The following is a 20481-nucleotide window of genomic DNA, read 5'->3' as shown; positions in this document are numbered from 1 at the left end:
TTTATGTTTTGGTCCCGAAAAGGGAAGAAAAATAATACATCAAGAATAACCCCCTGCCTACTACTACGAATCAAATGAGTGCTCGGAAACCGCTGAACAAAGAGTCGGCTGCTACTTTGATGTTGGATGAGTTTTCATGATTAACATGATGACAGGCGTAGATTCGAGTACATTTGCCGGTGAAAGGATCGTTGTCACCGTCGTCGTCGAGGTCAACGACAGCCTTTTTCCATTCGAACTTTGTCATCCTAACTTTCGAAAACGAGAGTAAAATATCCACAAATGACGATTGTCACCTACGCGCGCATTCACCGAGCATCCTTCGTTCTCGTTGCAGGAAATTGAAATGTCAATCGCGATCGGCCGCATCCGTAGGCAACCCATTTTCCAGTGGAAATAGAAAAGTGTTTTTTTTACCCGACCCGTCACTGTGTGTGTCCGAGGAGTAGAGTATGACTTCCCGTCGGCTATCGCCCCCGTTGGCGTCTCCATCGTCCTCCCCGGGGAAGGGAAACTCGGCCCCACAGTCCACCGACCCAGCGTGCCCGGAAGCGTCAGATCAGCGGCGAACGTCCGACGAGGCGTCACAGGAACCGGTTGCATCCGACACGTCGCGGAAGGAAGGTAAGCCGAAGCAGAAGGCCAGCAGCAGAAGCGAGGAGCGTTCGCAGTATGAGGCGATGCTAAAGACTGTGCAGTGTGGAACCGGTCCGGCGGGCAAACAGGTGGAGCTCAAACGTGCATCGCTAAGCCTCGGCCAGGTGTACATTCTGCTCGGGGTGCTGCTGATGGGAATGTTTGTGCTCTCGGCCGGCCTGCTCGCGTACGTCGATGGCCGCCTGCCACCGGTCGCCCCCGGCCAGCCAGCGCAACAGCTTCCGGTGCAGGTGGTGGCGGCCCCCTCGGCGGATGAATTGCGCCGCCAGGTGGAGTCGCTCGTGAGCGCCTACTGGAAGCAAAACATCGATAAACTCAGCGGGGAGCTGCTGGCGTACGTTAGACGGACCGTGCCAGAATTTAGGTGAGTATCGGGCTCGGGTTTTACCACCTCGACCGTGTTTCCTCTCCCACGCTGCGTTTCACACCTCGCTCACCTCGGGAACACATTTCCCCGAACACTTTAAAATCAATCGATTGAACATTTCAGCCCAAAACGCTTCAGCCGCGGGCCGTTTTGGAACCGAAGCCCTCCTTTCCCTACGAAGCCGATTAAATCGTCCATTAAGTGGTGGTAAAAGCTGCCACGATAACCGCCGGGCGCTCACAGGCAACGCGCTTTGTTGGCAACAGACTCGACACTAACTCATGCACGATCGGAAACACTGGGCTTTCCCAAATGTTTGGGCTTTCCCGCGAACCGTTCCCTAATCTCGCCGAATGAATTGAAATGGCTCTGGGCGACCCATCTCTTTTGGGTGGGGGGGGGGGGGGGGGGGGGTGAGGGGCCGGAGTGTCGGGTGGTTTGGTCCAGTGTATTCCGAAAAAGCTCCTGCTGAGCCGCGGAACATGCGATTATTCATAGGACCGTTGTTTTATTTTTTTTGTTCAAACTGCTGCCAGAAATTTCCCAAAGTATTCTATTTCGGAGGTTACAAAACGCAAAAAGGAACAAACCCCGGGAAAGTGCTGAACTCGGAATATTTACCCGCGGCGGCAGGGTGTGGGTTACTGTCGTAAAACGGGCCAGCTTAAGCCAGCTCTTTTAATACGCATCGAGTTTTATCTATCGCCACACAAAACGCAGGGGAAACATTGTAATCGCGTGCCAAAATGGAGAAATTCGTTGCAAATCGAGCGAAGCGAGCGTTTTTTTGTGTTTATCATCCGCGCGGTTCGGAATATGCTGTATCCGGTTTCGTTACGGTTCGACTAGTTTACCGGCTTCGAAAACACACGCGGCGCTATGATTATGGCTGCCGAGCGGTGTATTTTATTAGAAAGCATTACTTGCTTTCGGAAAACGCAAAAGAAAAACATTCCACGCACAACCCTGTGAACCGTGAAACAAAGCAATATTAAATTGCAAACAAACAGTTCTACCGACGTCCTCTTTTTATTGAAACCTGATGCAGAAGGAAAACCGGATAACGGTAGCATAAATGATTGGAAGTGTTTTCCGCTAACTGGTTACAGCTCGCGCGGATCATCCCAGTTTGTTTGGAAACCATAACAGTAAAACTGCGACCATTTCGGAGTACGGATATTGGATAGCATTTGCAGTACAAATTCAAACACTAGAGGGAAAAAAAGAAAAACTGGTATTGGGAAACATTGCAGAATAGGTTAATGAAACTAAATATGCGAAATTCTCTGATTCCCGATGCCCTCTTCACCAAAGCAGCAAGTCAGCCGTAATGCGGCGTTATCGTTAGCAGATACATTTGCCATGAAATGTAAAACGGTAACTAGGAAACTGTTTCGACTCCGGAGTCAGTTGGTGAAAAAGCGCTCCTGGGGAAGTGCAGGATGGAAAAATAAAATCAACGATCGTTTCGCTCGAGCATCCGTTTATTGTTCAAGTAAATGGAATTGCATTTTGATCCAGCTGCAATCCACCCCGTGGCGGTAACGGGAATTGGAAGTTTATTGAAATCAGGTCAGGTGTAGGCAGGCGGGTCATAATCGTTCGCTGGTTGGCTCCGGGATTACAGCATGACGTCGTCGGACAAAAGTACTTTCGAAGCTGTGCCAGGCGATTACTGGAATTATGTTTTATTATCGGCGTGTTCCGGGCGTAAAACTTGGTCGGCCTTTTGGCAAGATTTACTACGAGGTTCGGTTTTCTCGAAATAATACGTTGGACGTTACTCGCTCCGAGGGACGATAATCTCCGGATCTCCACTTGTTCCGGGTAACGTCTGAGACCGACACGGCCAACGGGCTTTGTCTGTTTGTGGTGCGGTTGTTAATGCGGTTGCACGTGTGCCTTTCGGCTTGATAAATGTCCTGCCCAGAGTTGCCCAAAGCGGAACACCTGCGTTGGTCGTCGTAAGTTGTTTGGTTTGCATAACCAACCCGAGCTTAGCCGGTTGTTCGTTCGTACGAAAGCTTCCGACATCAGGCTCACCTGGAGCTCACCGTCTTGGTGTGTCCGCATTGTTTTTTTTTCTCCTGCAGGGTTTACACTGCGTCGACGACGACGACGATGATGATGATGATGATGATGAGGGCGATATTCTAAAACGCAGTCACGACAACTGCATCGGTGAAAAAGTTGATAATACTTTACACCGACAAAACTCGCTACGATAGTGAGCCAAAACTGGTGAGGGGGTAGGGGGGAGAAAATTTTCGTATTTCCCAGCGCCAACCCATTACCACCGAGAGGGCACGAGCTGCGAACATGTGTTCCGGCAGGCTGCAATGTTGGCTTACCGAATACATCCGCCCAATTTGCAAGCTACATCAACTGCAATGTTTGGTTGTAATTTCTTTAAAATCAGCACCACACACACACACACACGACCGGATGGATGGATGAAGGCGGAAGGAAAAGGAACCGGTAACCGGGTTGGCTGCAAAATGGCCCGTGTCTTCGGTTACAGTACACGGCACGGATTACGGCTCGAGCCAGCCCGCACTTGTTTAATAACTACTGATGATGATGATAAGCCTTCCGGTGTGTGTGTGTGTGAAATGGGGGGGCTGGGAGGGGTCGGTGTAGGTGGAAAATTATCCCATAAAGCCCGTACCACAGCTACACCATATGAGTGGCGTAACGGGAAATGCGCCACATGGAGCGCACATAGAAGTTTCCGGTGTGTGTGTGTGTAGGGCTTGCTGTAGTTTAATGCAACCCGGCCCTGTTTGCGCCACAGAGTCACGTTTTGCTGACGAAACTGGCGACAGGAAATTGTTTTAATTTTAGTACTTCAAATACTGTTACGCTGCATCTGGGTTTAATGAGGCTCCGGCGAAGGGGAAAATGGAACACAAAGTTAAAGAGAAACATTCGCATCAACCGGTACATATTTTGTTTGCACAAAATTGATGGTTGATGGAGAGAAGCTGATAAGCCTGTATGTAATGTTGTGTAGTAAGCCGGTGAGCTACCTGATCCACTCAGCTCACCTAACTGAGCAGAGAGCTATCTCCCGGATACAAAAACGGAGGTGGCTCACCTACTGAGCTAGCTCACCTATTTAGCTTACTCATCTACTGAACTTGCCTACCTACTGAGCTTGCTCAATTACTGAGGTAGCTCAGCATACTCAGTTGTGCTGGTAGCTCAGTAAACACAGTATGTTTTATCTCCTTGAACCGACAGCTAAGTAACTTTAGTTTAGGTCGTAAAGCTGATAGGTTAGAAGGTCAAACTAGTTCATTTAATGCGGTTGGTAAATGTTAAACTTTATTTGAGATCGACCTATGCCAAGGTACAACAAGGAACTGAAAATGGGACGCAGAGTACATAAAACAGAATACCGTTTGTTAATGACTAAATTAGTGGAATTGATGCCAAAGCAGTTTCAGTCTGTATTGGTTCCCAAAGAAAGTCTCCAGCACAACTGAGTTTGGTGAGCCACCTCAGTAATTGAGCAAGATTAGTAGGTGAGCTCACCAGCACAGTAGGTGGGTAAGCTCAGTAGGTGAGCATGCTCAGTAGGTGAGCATGCTCAGTAGGTGAGCATGCTCAGTAGGTGAGCAAGTTGAGCTAGGTGGCTCACTCTACTTATCTAATCGAGCGAGCAGGCTCTGCTCTGCTCACTGAAAAGAGCTACTTGACACAACACTACCTGTATGTTCTCTGGTGTACTTAAATTTTAGAAAATATTTTTCCCCAAAAAAAAAAGGTTCTATATGGCTTAAAAGAAATTAAATATAGCACACACAATAAAGGACCAAATTGGCCTCAAGCAAAAGATTTACTTCCGTCGTCTCGACATGCTGCATTGCGTACCCAGCTTCCCTCGAAGCTATGTGCCTTTTTTGGCAAACGATTATCACAACTCTTTCATCGTTGCCGAATAATACACCCGAAAGGAGATTTACGATGCATTTTGTGATTCTTTTTTTATGGCACTTTTTCATGCGAATCGTGCCCAACATTTTGTCGGCTTTTACTGGCGCCCCACTTTACTATTCCGTTCCCCTTTGAAGCCTCGTTGATGATGCCTCGGGAAAGATTAAACCTTAAACTGTCGTTTCCTTTCGAAGGCGAAAGTACGTCATTTGAAAAATTAGTCCGAAGCCGCTTTTGTTTTGGCTTTCAAAAAAAAAAAAAAAGAAACAGCTCAAATGAGGTTGGTTTGTGAACTTTGGGTTCATCGACGATCGTAAAAGTTCCATTCGGTTCATCATCGGAAACCTCAACGCCAGACGAGACGCTGTTTTTGTATCGCTCCTGGCCTTCGGCTTTCGATGGCATATTTTTTTACCATCAAAGTTTTCAAATTGCTGCCTCATCCGACGGCGTTTTGCTAGAAGGTGCACGAAGGTCGGATAACTTTGGGACAGAGAGTGCATGATTAAAATTTTGATAGCTTACGTTGTATGGAGATCTATGAGACAGCTGCGCTTCGGTTTTGGGGCGAGATAGGAAGGCGGCGGCCATTAAACGGCGGTAGTGATATTTTAAAGTGCTTCATAAACAATATTGGTTCCGGTGGGAGAAAGATAAAGTTAAATTATTCATACTTAATTTAACCGGTGTGCGCGTGGAAATAAAGATTGAAAACAATACTTTGTGATTCATGAGTGAACGAGAAAGTCGTAGGACACTGCAAAGTATCCTTACCCGATTATATAATCTTCGTATTTCTTAGAGTAATGCCATGAATGATAAAACATATTTGAAACTGAATCCTTTTTATTGCTTTTCCCCCCAACCGTTCCTCCCCTTCCAGTACGTCATTGCCTTACTTAGAAGCGAATCAGAGAGTACAAAACGAACGCAAAATGTCGTCCCGGGAGGGATCGCCGGCCAGAGTGAAGCGCGATCTGAACCCCTTCGACGATAACCTTGTGCCGGATCAGGAAGGTAAGCCACTCGGTATGAGTATTCTTCATTTTCTCGTCAAGCGAATTATGAGCTCAACGATAAGGGCGGGAAATTGCATTGGGACGGCTGTAAAACACGGAAACGTAAAGGACGTAAGGTAGATAATTGAATCCTTCCGCACTTTCCTACTTTCCTCGCGCGCAGGTCCGAATGTGGAGTTCTTCAACCCGAAGCTGCGGTCCGAGCTGGAGAAGAAGGACGGCGAGATAATGAAGAAGACGGGCCTGAAGGGGGCAGCCCCCGGAGGTGATACCTGGGTTTGGCTGACGAGCTACTCTCGCATTCCGGTAAGTGATTGAATTGGATACTGGGATCCTTCGGTCGTCGCGCCCCCGGGAGTGGCAAGAGGTGCGACGAAGTTGGGAAGGGTGGTGAAATAGTATTTTTCTCGTGCCGCTGGAAATAGGATCAAAATCGTTGACACGAATGCATCGCACCGCAAAACTGAACCACGGCTTCTATTCTCCACGAGCGATATGACAATATTCCCCCGGAGCTATATTTTTCTTCTTTATTTATTGCCCGCGCTCCGTCCCCCTTGTTCCTGTTCCGCCAGATGTGGCCCATTTTTTCCCTGCGCCGGAAAAGCGTGCAATGGAAGGATTGTTATAAGCAATGGCGCACGCGAGGGACCCGAAGCACCCGGGAGGGTTGTGTAAAGCGTTCGTGCTGCTGATTTTATGAGCGAAATACGATTGATTCGATCCATCCATCGTGCATTCCGGGACAGGCGATGACGCGGTGCCGTTTCCGGATTTATGTGATACGTTCGCGATACGGCTGCGAGACGACACTTTATTCCCTTTTACTGCTTCCGGCTTCCGTATGCTCCGATGCGGCCACACTGGAGTATCATATGATCCGATCGTTCAACAAGAAAGGACCATTCCGGCGGGTCGGAGAAAAATCCAAAAAATCCCTTCCCTCGGGTTCTTGCGGATCACGGAAGCGAATTTTATGGCAATTGTCGTAAAATGGTTATGCGGTGCCTCCGGTTCCAATCGCTTCCGATCCGATCGCTCACTATCGGTCAATCGGTTTCCGATCCGGGCTCGAGCGCAAAATCCAATAAACATAAATGGCGGAAATGACGGGGACACTTTCCAGGCCGGCGTCTCTTGGTGGCCGGATTGATGGAATGCAATTGCTGTTAACGCTATTTTCATTAACATTAATTAAGGCTGGGAATATCGATCTCAGCATATGTGTGTGTGTATGTGCGATGGGCCCTTATTTATAATTAATACGATGGTTTAATTATTTCATTGGATTTTCCGCTCTCCCTTGTTGTTGTTCATAATGTTTTGCCTGAGTTTGCTTGAGATTTATAGTCTTCAAACATTTTTTTCATTAATTTTTAATACACTCTGCGTTGGTTTGAGTTGTTTTTGTAATAAACAGATTATTTTAAACTTTTAACTGAATAAAACAAACCTATGGTAGGTTTCTAATTTAAGTTGATGGGACCTTATTTAAAATAAATACGGTTTGCTTGAGCTTTATTTTCATAGTGTTGAAACATTTTTTTCATTTATTTTTAATACACCCTGCTTGGGTTTGAGTTGTTTTTGCTGTAAACAGATTGTTTTAAACTTTTTACTGAATAAAACAAACCTATGGTAGGTTTCTAATTTAAGTTGAAATCAATTTTAAAATTTGCTCTCTAGAAAGCAGTCGCAAATCAAAATAATTTGATAGATGATTCTGCCAATTGAACTATTGAACCACATGATTTTCAATTTTTCCAAGAAGTCAAATTTGTTATATTTTATTTTTATTTATTTATTTTTCAAATATACTTTAGCCCATTGGTTAAGGTTGGCCAATTTTCTTGCTTCGATAAATAACATACATATTTTGAATTTTCTTCGCATTGCAGTTCGATGCCATCACCGGCTTCTGCCGAGCGACGAAGGAATACTGTCCACCGGGACCCCCCGGACTGCCCGGCATCCCGGGTCCGAAGGGCAACCGGGGCGATCCGGGCCTGCCAGGGCCGGCGGGGGTGGACGGGCGCGAAGGAAAGCCGGGTCCGCGGGGACCCAAGGGCGAGATCGGCTACCCGGGCAACCTTGGGCTCGACGGGCGGGACGGAGTGCCGGGTGAGCCCGGTCTGGACGGTGTCCCGGGACGGGCGGGGGCCGACGGGATTCCGGGCAAGGATGGCAAGGACGGCATTCCCGGTATCGACGGACGCCACGGAATCGATGGCAAAGACGGTACGCTCTTGTGATGCACTCTAAGCTTCGATTGCGAACTCGAACCGATGGCTTCGAGCATCGCATGAATGCATCTCCGATTACGGTACGTCATAATGTAAGGAGTTTTCCACTCGATTTCCCACAGGACTACCGGGACCGATGGGACCACCAGGGCCACCCGGGCTGCCTGGACCACGCGGTAAGTCAGATAATTAGCATACCAGGAACACAAGTGCTTGTGCTTTCACGCATGGCCGTGTTTGTTGTGTGCTTCCAAAGTGATTCTTGGAATTAGTTGATGTTTATCGAGATTTCTAAACCTGTATCAATGCGGGTTATGTACGGAGAATGACGCGTATGCTTGTAAAGCTAATTAGAGGCTGAGATTCATGGGTAGAATGGGCTTTGTGCTTCCGTCCTGTTACACAATCTTAAACGCACAAGGATGCGCTTTGAAGTTAATTAACAGAAATGTTCAATATACGTTAGTTCTCGCTTTCCTGAGTACCTAAACATTTAAAAGACAGTACAAAGATGAATTAGAACAGTGAGTTCGCTTTTTGTGACTCATCTAGGATGAAAGTCTAATATTTAATCCTTACCAACAACCTCTTTACCTTCCAAGAGCCTTCAACAACCGAGCCCTTTCTTAACTTTCGAAAAAGTAGCGAAAGCCAATCGAAATGAAATCGATTTCCACCATTTTGCTTGTTCGGCTCCCCTTTTCGCTTCAAAGGCTTGTTTGTTTTGCACCGGCGTTAAATAAACTGGTAACGATTCGAAGATTTACAGTGCTGCTAGCATCACCTTCGCGTACTTTCACCCTTCCTACCACTCCTCATTGAACCAGTTACAATCCATCTTCAATCCAACAACCCGAACCATCGGATTGAGCTTCGAATTGATTAAATGTTTGCAATGCATCTTCGGAGTAGCTGGTGTAAGATCCGAACCAGCGAATGTGGACGCTTTTCCTCTTGAGCTTTGAGCGCGAGAACAGGGCGCGGAATGGGCGGCTTGAAAGTGTCTTTCATCGATCGAATCCTCCCGCCGAACCGAAATAGATTGTTTGGGTTGCGGGGATTCGGGGTTGGCGCGGTGTTGACTCTCGCCGAAAATCGGCGCAATTTCTCAGCCATGATTATGTTTTCACAACCATCGTTGATCCTCGGAGGGATTGCGCCCGCTTTCCCGCCCGCTGGCGCCCGGTGTTCGATTTATCGACTCCAAATGCAGATTGATTGGTTTCGACAGCAAGGGCGAGCCACGAGGAAAGGGTAAGAGCGTTGCACATTTATTTTACTCTAAGGGTTAACGGTACACCCTAAACTGATGCACGGAAAATAGCATCATTTGGTCGAGGAAAAGTGAAAAATCAAAAATGTGAAAACATTGTTTCTTTATCTTTAGAGGGGCAATTGTTTTTTATACGCTCTCAACGTTTGATTTTTACTTTTTGTAGAAACCTTTTCAATGTATGAATTTCGAAAATATGCTAATATTTGTTCAAGACCATCCAAAGTAATACAAAATTTTCAGCAGGACTTCAAGACAAATAAAATGTCAACTAAAAAGTGTTCATTTTGTAAACTTGTGTATCATTTTTGTTCTGAACAAATAATTTAGTTCTAACAATGCTTTTGTATAACTATAATAGCTGATAGATAAAAACATTTTGTTTTTTGTTTACAAAATACTATTTTTGGAATTTTAATATTTTTACATTTGTTTTTAACTAATTTTAAAGCTATCAAATCGCAACCGAAACCGAACCCTCCCTTGTACGACAGGACTAACTATTCACGTACACAAAGAGAAAAGGTCTAGTAAAAGCCTACAAAGGCAGGCTTGAACGAATATGGCCGTTATGCCTATATTGTTAAAACTCATGGTTGTATGCCTCTAATCCAAACAACTTTTTAAAGACAGTGGATCAGAAAAAATGAAACATGGAGAAAAATATGTTACATGTTTCCCAGTATCCTGTTCAGCTGAAGGCTTTGTGAAATGTTCACACACTTTGTTAGAAGCTTTTGTGGTATTCTGGATCATGGTGGAAGAGTGCAGATTTAGCCAGCAAACGAGCTTACACCCGGTGATCCAACGACCGTCTCTTCCCTCCTTCCCTTTCCCTTCCCCCCGGTCGTTAAACATCATTACATTGCGTTCGAACGGAAAGCACCTTCTAGAACGCGCACGACAAGAAATCAATCTCACTCCGGGGTTTGCGGAGGTGGTGTGCGGTTTGTGCTGCTTTCAGCTCGAGCTCGTGTTTGATCGTGTTCCTCTCGCTTCCAGGAATCCACGGCCCGAAGGGCAAACCGGGCCGGCCGGGTACGAACGGCACCCCGGGAACGCCCGGCATCAACGCGTGGAAGGTGAAGGTGAACGATACGTTCTCGAACGAGCTGCTCGTCCCGCCGTCCATCGCCGGCTCCGGCACCGTCGAGGCCCTCCGCCCCATCGTGGTGCACGAGGGGACACACCTGCGGCTACGATGCGCCGCCACCGGGACACCCCGACCGCACGTCGAGTGGCGCCGGGCGGACGGGAAAACCATTTCCAACGGTGCCTGGGAAGGTAAGTTGGCTTCGGCATGATTCTCCGCGGCGAACATCCGGTTCTGCGGCAAATTACAATGGCACCCCACGTGGGGTCTCAACCACTCCACGAGCCGACGCTCAGCTCGGGGTCAATAATGGGGTTCGAGGCAAATAGTGAATCCCATCGCTATCGGCCATTCGGAACGGTTACTCTAGCGCTTGGTAAAAACCACAAATGGGAAGAAAAAAAAAGAGGAAAGGCCTTTCCGAAAGTACGAACACAATGCGCCCCGGCACAATGGCAACTTTCTGCATCAGCGATTATTCCGCACGGAAAAAGGATGCTCTCGTCGACCACCATCGTTAGATGTGCCGCCGCCACCGCTTTCACTCGTTTTTCCTCTCCCTCTTCCACAGCGACATCGATGGCAGGCCACACGCTCAACATCACCAAAATCAATCGAGTGCACATGGGCGCGTACCAATGTCTGGCGGACAATGGCATCTCACCCCCGGCGAACCAGACGTTCAACATCGAAGTGCACTGTAAGTTTTCGGGCGGAAGAAGAATGGGGGGTTCCACTATCGGTGGGAAGCTGGCTGCAGGCTTCGCCAGACAATCGTGCACTTTGACCCTCCGGGCGATTGATGATCCTTGCAAGTGCCTGCGAAACCCAAATGACCACACTTGAGCGCTCCGAAACCGGAGTGCAATTGCACGATCCTTTCGTTTCGGCTGGCAAGTTCACACACTCTCGAGGACGGCTGAAAAAGGGCAGCTATTTGCAAAGGGTCTGTAATGGGGGATGAAGACGCTGCCTTGCTTAGGACCTCATCCTAGTGAAAGCCGGTCGAATTCGGAGCCTTTCCCGACGTACGGCAACATGTGTTCTCGCTGCCAATAAGGCTTCGGTGTGGAGGATTGCTACGTTGTAATCGACCGACTCCAAGTGAGAAGGGCTTCTCGCCAAACTCTCGGAACCCAACCGGGACTAATAAGGATCACGGCTGTAAGCGATGCAGCGTCAGCATCGAGCGAGATAACATGCTGATTTAATGCCACGAAATGAAGACTCGTGCGAAAATGATGCAAGTTCATCATTGAGGACGTTCCTCGGAAAAGCGAGCAATCGGATTTTCCCACTTCAGCCAGCTTTACTTAAAGTCTGGCCTTCGTTGGGTTTAATGATACGCCAGTTCAATTTTCCTTCTGTTTTTTGCCCCCCTACTACACATTTACATTTCTTCCACAGTTGCACCCTTGATACGCGTGCGGAATCAAATGGCGTACGCACACAACGGTTCCACGGTGACGTTCGTCTGTGAGGTAAGTGTGCGTTCACAAAACCCTTCATTCTCAGGATTCCCCCGGAGCGTAGCGTGTTATTTCCAAAAGAAATCCCCCAATTTAAACCGTTTAAAACCAAAAAAACGTTCAAAATCGTTCTTCAAGATATGCCAATCTGTCCCAAAAGGAGAAATAAACCGTTATTGGGGCACGTTTAAAACCCCCCTGCCGTTGTGAGGCAAGAAAAATGAGACCCTCCGTAAGGCCTTTCCATCACGTGGCTCGAGTGGACGCAATCTGTCCGGGAACGGGTTTCGATGCAGCCGGGAGCCATTTTCCATTTTTGTAGAGGACCCGGTTGGATGCGGTTTTCTCGTGCGGAAAGCATCCCAAATTACGACTCATAAATTTGGTTCTTTCTCCCCAGCACACGGTGTACGGCCTATTTTTCATGGGCATGTGGGGAACATGTAACGCTGTTGTTGTAGAAAAAAATCTGTTATTGTAGCATGGTGGTTGTTATCTTTTTTATTTCTGTGTATATCATTGCCTAAAGAACCCACGATTACAGATTTTTTTTCGGTAGAACACTTTTGACAGGCCGTTTTCGGTTCCGCTTGGTGCTTTTCTTATTTTCTACGAGTAAACCGCAAATTGATTCACCACCATAAATCTTATTAAACTTTTCCACCCTTTCACCCCCCCTCCACCCGGCGCGTTCGGCCCACCGAGGGTTAGGTTCTGGCTTAGGGGTTTCCCCCGTTTTCTCCGTCTACGAGCCGCATGCGAGTGGGTGAAGCACAGAACCGAATCAAATCGGTAACCGCTGCCCAACCACGTGCAGTGAACTCATAAATCTAAATTGAATCTCATCGAGCGCCATTTCTGGTCGGCTTTCTTCTTTTTTTTCTCGGGAAAGTATCCGAGAATAGAAAGTAAAGATTGAAAACGGATGTAGGTAGTAGGGAAAATGGAAAGCAGCAGGTGGTTGTGTTGTTTTTTCCTCCATGGGGGCAATTTCACTTTTCTGGTGAATGTTTGGTACTGTAAAGATGTGGAAGGGATTAAAGTTCGAGAACCTCCCGTTATCGAACGTGCTTCTCAGAACGTTGGTTTGGATTCGAAGTTAAATTGATATCGAATGGGTCTGTTAAAGATGTTTTTCCCATGTCAGTCAGAAATAATTGAACATCGTGAAACATGCTATTATTTCTTTTTTTTTTTAACCACTGTCTGTTTGAACATAAATACCATATCTGTGATGATGCTGGAAAAACATTAATTCAGTGATGCGCCTGTCAATAATATTTAAGCGGATAATTTTATGCTGCTTCTCGGAAACTTTAACAACACATGATTATCATCATCCCAGGTTTCGAGCTCCGTCAAAAATAAAATGCATCACTTGTCAATAACCATTCTCCCACCGGACCATTCCCATCCTCGTATCCGTTCGACCGGCCGTAACCATCGCTATCGGTTTTGTGTAATTACAGGTGGAAGCATTCCCCGAGGCACTGAAGTACTGGGAACGCTATCCCGGCGGGCGGCTGCTGGAGCATGGCGATAAATTTCAGATGGAAACCCATTACGACGGGTAAGTAGAGAAAGGAGTGTTAAAGGAGCTCCGGTTCGTGGCACGGCGTGTCTATAAGAACCCGATCGATATAGAAGCCAAAGTATGTCAAATCGATATCCTGGATGCCCTAACGTAGCATTATTGAGCAAGAGAGGCATTTTCACGATTGTTTTTCCATTTAGCTAACGAGTAAACATCTTCTTAACTAGCCAACAAGCATAAACAAATTCGTTTGTTACAGTTGTTGTGTAAGGACTTCTAGCTCCACGGCAAGAGAATTTCCGTTTCACTTTTCTTTCCCAATTTAATGTTGGTTTTTAGTGGAAAAACATTTTCGATTTCCTCCCGTGACGTGACGTAGGCCCAACCAGGAGACTTTTCAGGCGTGTTTTTACATTCCTCCTGTTTTCGCTTTTCCCCCGAGCAAAACGGAATGAAAATGGGGAAATTTTCTTCCTGCTTTTTCCATCCGTTGTCAACCAGATTCCTCAGTCGCAGTCGTTTCTCGATTCCGGATAAAAACCAGTCCATTATTCACTATGAAAATGTAACTTGGAACATGCTACCGGAAGCGGGCAAAACAAAAAGAATACAAATGACACAGATCCCGTTGGCGATGGATTGTTTGCGTTTGTTGTTTAATTAGTGGACTTTCACTGGCTTGTCCAATTCCAGTCGTTCCGGTGTCTCTTGATTACGGCAGAGCAGGGTAATTCAGTAAAACATCCCCACCAGAACTAGACTTCCACATCTTTAGTAAATAAAATGTTCCGCTCGGAGAGTCAGTGAAAGTTGCTGTTGATAAAATTCATGAAGTTGTGTTATTTTCACATCGGCACAAAAAAGTAGCTCTGTTTTAAAACAGTCTAATGTAGTTTGAGTCGTTCACAAAGCTTTTTTGTTTCTTTCTTTTATGAAACCCTTGTTGTGTTCTCTAGTCTACTCTTTCATGAACAGACGCACCAGTACAATCTAATGAAATGATTGTAAAATGTTTGTTTACTTTTATTAACTTCTTTTTTTAGTATTCCTAAAGCGTTTGTTTGTGCATAATCAAAAAGTCTGCTGCACAATTTTTGCACGTGCTGTCTGCTAAAAATGACCCTGCCCTGCCTTGTTAAAGCTCGCTATATTCATACACCGACCATTCAACATCACGGCCTGATGACCACGTTCGGTCCAGCCGGCCGGCCCAAATTGTGTTAAACGAAACCTGAAATTAGTAATTGAGTTTTATGAGTGCTTAGTTCGGCCGGACGACAGCGTCGAACGCGCCATCGCAAACATGGCGACGACTTGTGTCACTCCCCGGTGTGGCGTTTGACTTTCCATCTCCGACCGTCCCACAATTTCTTTTCCACCCACCGCTCACGTGAACTCCAAACGCTAACAACAAAAACAAAATCTCATCTAGCTACAAATCCGTTATGCGGTTGAACATCACCAACATCCGGCCGAACGATTTCGGCGAGTATCACTGCGCGGCGAAGAACGAGCTCGGCGTGACCGAGGCCGAGTTTCATCTGATGGAGCACTCGCCGTACATCATCCGGCCGCCGGGCTCGACCGACACCAACGTGTACGGCACCAAGCCACCGGAGAAGGAGTCGTACGAGGACATCTGCGGACCGCCGACGACCTGCCCGGAGTGTCCGGATCCGAGGTAAGCTCGCCAGCGCCGACGAAAGTTAATTAGAGGCCGGCCTCGCAATGATGCGGTACTGACCTTTTGCGTTTTGGGGTTTTTTTTTTCTTCTGACCGTCGACGTCGATTGCTTCCGCCCGCCAGGGACCTCAAGTGCAAAGATAACATCGTGTCGATGTACGATCTGTTCTCTGGCAGTCTGGAAATCAAACCCATCGGAAATGTCAGCTTCACCGGATTACCCAACAGGACGACAGGTAAATCGACTGACCAGGCGTAGACATCCTTGCGGGTTCCCGTAATTCATATTTACCCTACAGAATACACAGTTGATGATAAAATATTGCTCAAGATAGTAAGAAGATTTATTTTAAATTGTTGATTAACACTAGGAGATGTTAGGAACAAGTCTTAAAAGAGATTTAGAATGAATAACTATTTAAATCAGATCACAAGGGTTAACTAGAAATTACATTGAAAGAGACACTTCCATTTATCGAACCCAAAATTATTCTTTAACGTGTCAAACGAATTGTTGAAATTAAGGATTTAAATTAATTAATACAAAATGATAATGATTTCCACAACTGCTCTTCCGTTGGCTTCGCAAACAGTGCCAAATTATCGAGTAAATTTGCCTATCCGTCCGTCCGGCACCTTATTAGTAGCAAATTAGCACCAGGGCAACAGCAATCCGGGGTCGTGATACGCCACCGCTTCATCCATCTCTAACGTACCCACTTTCCAGACTGTGTCCTGTACGCGGTCGGCAAACCGGTCTACCACAAGTACACCGAGCAGTCGTACGGCGCCTGGCTGAAGGATCCGGCCGCCCGGAGCGAGGTGATGGAGGGCAAAGTTTGGGCCACCAGGGAGAACGACACCCACCGGCTGTACGAGTTCGTCAACAAGACCACGTACCGGAACAATGTCGCCACCAAGACGTACCGGCTGGAGCGCCCCTTCCGGGTAGGTACTCCTCCGTTCACGCTCCGTTCAGTTTCGACGACCGAAATGTGTGTGTGTGTGTGTGTGTGTGTGTGAAGGGACTTTGTCGTGTGGAGTTAACAGGGTGGCCCTACCCGAATCGTTTCGAGAGGGGCACTACGGGCTAAAAGTTTCCGGCTAAGTTTCCCATTGATGTTGCAGCCTGTCGATAGTTGAAAAGTTGGTAGTCAGGAACAGTTTTCCAAAAAGTCCCACTCCCACAATGCTTTCCGTGATTTCTTTTGCTTTTGATTCCCAACTTACACTAGCTCTGATAGGGACTATCCATTGCATTCTACGAATCACTTTAATGTTTAATGTTTTCGATCTTACTGGAACTATTCGAATTCTATTTTGAATTTTTGAATTTGGAAAATAGAATACTTATGCTTTTCACTTTTGATTTGAAAATCGCTGTTGTTTGCATTCGTGTGTGTAATACCAACCCAAATGTTGAACTAAATTTTGCCAATTTCAAACAAATCATACTTACCGTCGGCTTACCTGTTTCCAGGGCAACGCACACGTCGTCTACAACGGTTCGTTCTACTACAATGAACGCAACTCGCCGCGAATCATCAAGTTCGACTTGAACGTGGAACGACAGACAGGTGAGGGATCAATCTATTCGCTTAAAAGCACAAGTGCTCGTCGGTGCAACAAACTACCAACTAGCAAGTGCGTCGATGCATGCCAACGACGGGGAGCGTCATCGTAGTAGTCGTGGAAGGAGAATTGCACCTGTCAAAATCACTGAAGCCTGTTGGCAACGTTTTCCGTCACACCGGTGGTGGTGAAAAACTAACAAATCCGTATTTTCCTTTTGCTTTCGCCAGCAATGAACGAGCTCGAGGGCGCCACGACGAACGGTTCCAATTATCTGTACACCACCGAAATTAATTACATGGACTTCAACGTCGACGATAATGGGCTGTGGGTGATTTACGGTACGCCAGATTCGAACAACACAATGGTTGCCAAGGTGAGAAAGATTAATTCTGCGCTCGCGGTGGTCGAAAGCGATGGTTTTCAATTTCCATTCCCCGGGAGAAGCGTCAACCGATGTGCACTTGCACGCAGCAACCGTCGTAGTTGCATTAACCCAATTCCGCACCGGTGCATCACGGCCATCGTCGCGTCTAATTTTCGTGCGAAAAACAACACCGATGTAACATTGTAATTTTCACTCCCCCTTTCCCCTAGCTGAACGAAAATAATTTGACGGTGCAGTACGGCTGGAACATTAGCGTGAACCATCACAAGGTGGGCGAGATGTTCATCGTGTGCGGCGTCCTGTACGCGATCGATTCCGTCACCGAGCGGAACACCAAGATTCGGCTCGCCCTCGACCTCTACCACAGCAAGCTGCTCGAAGTGAACCTCGTGTTTACGAACCCGTTCCGGAAGACGACCACCGTCGGATATAACTACAAAAGCAAGGTAACCGAATACATTTCTCTCCACCAGAAACTGCACTCGAGGAAGTGAGGCAAATTTACCGTGAGTTTGGTGCACCCTTTCCATCCCCGTTCGTTTGATGACAGAACGCGCCAAAAAGGACAAAGTGGGAAACGGGTTTCCGGCTCTTGTTTTCCTCCATCGTGCGTGGGGGAGCAGACGGTGGGGCGGTGTATTTTATTTCCGCTCGAGTCTCTCTCTCCTACTTCCGCACAAGAATCTATAATTAATGAGACAATCAGTTACATGAGGTCCGAGGACTGTTTGCATTACGCTGTTGCTTTTGGTGCCATTGTCGTTGTTTGATGTTTGTGGACCGTCTTATTTGAAATCGGAGCATTTCCTCGGGATCTCCAGCGGAGGATGCTGGTGCACGGTTCCTTGCAGCTGTGTAGTAAAAGTAATGACAAAGCCATTTTGCTAAAGAGAACGAATGATCTTGAACGGGAAACCCCGGGCTGGGTGTCCTCCTTCAAGTGCTTCAGGAAATAGAGTGCAACGAAACAAATGATGTTCGGTGGTGGATGTTATGGTGTAGGAGGGTTTGTGCTATGATTTACAAAATGTACATGTTTTATTGTTTGTTGCTCGGTCCCGTTGGAAGCACATCTGGCATCAATGATGCAGTACATCTCGGGGTTACAAGAAGACATCTCAAATTATTGCATCATCTATTTGAGTTCCTTTGCTGTGCATTAAGTACGCTATAGGGAACATTAATAGACACCGAGAATAAAATGTGTGTAACGCTTGAGCGGAAAAAAAACCAGAAATGAAAAGCGGCAACAGTGCCACCATTCCAAGCGCAATTCTCTTGAGGAAATTAATTTCCTTAGATCAACAACTTTCCCTCGCATCCGTGGGAAATCGAATTAAATTGGTTCTTTTCGTGCCGTCCCTCGACCACGTCCTTGGCAAACATTCCTCCCCTTCACCGTTGCCATTTATTCTACCATATTTCCTTCCAAAGGTTAGGTTCCGCCAGTGGAAGGGCCAAGTAGCCTAATCAAATATTGAACTTCGAGCATCTAACTTTTCACCAAGAAATAAATATTCCACCGAGCACGTGTGTGTGCCGTACCTATGTCTATCCCGTGCCGCCGTTCTTAGCAATTCCGAACACATACGAACGCCCCCGGAACGGGGAAAGGGTGCAGCGGGGTTGGGTGTACGGCTCTCATCCTTCATTCATGCGTCAAGAAGCTGGTAGCTTTTGGGGAAGTTGAGCTTGTGGGTCGACTTTATGGACCCTTCGCAAGACTTCCACATGCGCACCACCGTCAAGCATTTAACGGGCTCTCTTTCTCTCCCCCCGCCCGGTGTCTCGGCCGCGCACCTGACAACCCCGTAGGAGCTGTACACATGGGACAAGGGCAATCAGTTGACCTACCCGATCCGCTACCACGAGATAGGATACAACACGACCGCCACGGAGAAGACGGACGACACGCTCAACCCCCAGATGCAGACCGGCTACGACATCTACAACGACCACGACGCCGAGGCGGAGGACGTGCCCTAGGTTTGGCTCGCCCGATCCCGGTGGAAGCTGTCAAAGGGACGCTTCAGGCGCTAGTTGCGTCCTGGCTGCGGTTTGAAGATTTTCTTTTTCCCTTTCACAATCCATCTGGAACGGGCTTTCGTTGCGTTGCTTTAGGTGTGGGTGTGTGATGGGGCCCGATGCAAATCTATCCGAAAGAACAGTGTGTTGATGGAAAAAAAAAACATAAATCGAAATAAATCCTTAAAGGACCTTCATCCATCAGCAAATCCCTCTTTTCGTCGGTGTCGTACATCCCCAACTCACACGATGGCGTCGCTGATAAACTCTAGCAGATGGAAATCCAAAGAAAACGAGAACAAAAAGCAAATAAAAGATGTAAAAATGAAACAATCGTGGGAGTCAGTCACACGCGTCCCAGTGTTTACAAGATGAGGGGACAAAAATGGCCAACACATATTTTTAAATGTTCGTATACACCTAACCATATACAGATCAAAAGCAAAGTGAAAGGACTTATGATATTAAAAACAAATAGAAGAAATCAAAGAGTATCGACACAATTCAGTGGGATAAACCGAGAGAGTAAAAGAGAGAAAGAGAAAGAAAGAAAGAGAGGATTATGACTCAACATTTTCTAGCAAAAGAAAAGTGGTGGAAAGTTTTACTAATTGAAAATGAAGCGTACATGAATGCGGCATGAATAAATAGTGATTTTTGTGAACTCAAATGGTGGTTTTATTGCGTCACATCACAAAAGCATTTTTCTTGCACCGTTCGAGCTGGTAAGTTGTCCTAAAAATGTACTCTCACCCCCCAATTTGGAGCAGGATTAAGCTCGAGACAGCCTGACACGTGCCCACCGCTAGCCTTACATATTAATAACGGAAAACCCGCTTGCTGCGGTTCGATGCCTTTCGGGTGGTATCGGGTGCACACTATAACGGTGATGATATGTTGCGGTTTACCCCGATCCCCGGACGCATCCGGGGTAGGGGGTGGGCCACCCGTGTAACGTAAGTTGCTTTGATGATGCCGGTGACCATTAATAACTCGAACCTGTCAGCAGAAGGTGCTTTACGGCGTCGACTGCAGTGCTGTTGGTAACCATTGTCGGGTTCGTGTGCCCATGCCCGGGTGTGTGTGTATGTGTTTGATGCGGTTGGGGTCGGAAAACTTGACCACACATGATAATAAACGCTGAAAAGTGAGACGCATTTCGGGGCCACCGGAAGATTAAACAGGTTGGAAAGTATGTTGAGATTAAAGGATGTCTGA

At 46.9% G+C, this 20481-nt stretch overlaps 1 protein-coding gene across 1 annotated transcript; it reads left to right on the top strand.

Moving 5' to 3' along the window:
• The first annotated feature begins 452 nt into the window (after nucleotides 1–452).
• On the top strand, nucleotides 453–19239 carry LOC131294678 (uncharacterized). The gene is made up of 16 exons (XM_058322722.1): nucleotides 453–1021; nucleotides 5847–5980; nucleotides 6146–6288; nucleotides 7881–8220; nucleotides 8348–8401; nucleotides 10501–10782; nucleotides 11163–11291; nucleotides 11999–12072; nucleotides 13530–13630; nucleotides 15027–15275; nucleotides 15402–15514; nucleotides 16006–16226; nucleotides 16759–16855; nucleotides 17081–17226; nucleotides 17448–17684; nucleotides 19054–19239. Exons 1-16 carry the CDS (start codon nucleotides 453–455, stop codon nucleotides 19222–19224), a joined length of 3060 nt encoding a protein of 1019 aa, XP_058178705.1. The 3' UTR covers nucleotides 19225–19239.
• Nucleotides 19240–20481: the final 1242 nt, after the last annotated feature.

This window comes from Anopheles ziemanni, chromosome 2 (genome assembly GCF_943734765.1).
Source record: "Anopheles ziemanni chromosome 2, idAnoZiCoDA_A2_x.2, whole genome shotgun sequence".
Classification (NCBI taxonomy): Eukaryota; Metazoa; Arthropoda; class Insecta; order Diptera; family Culicidae; genus Anopheles; species Anopheles ziemanni.
Note: the sequence above shows the minus strand (reverse complement) of the source record. Positions and strands in the feature narration are given on the sequence as shown.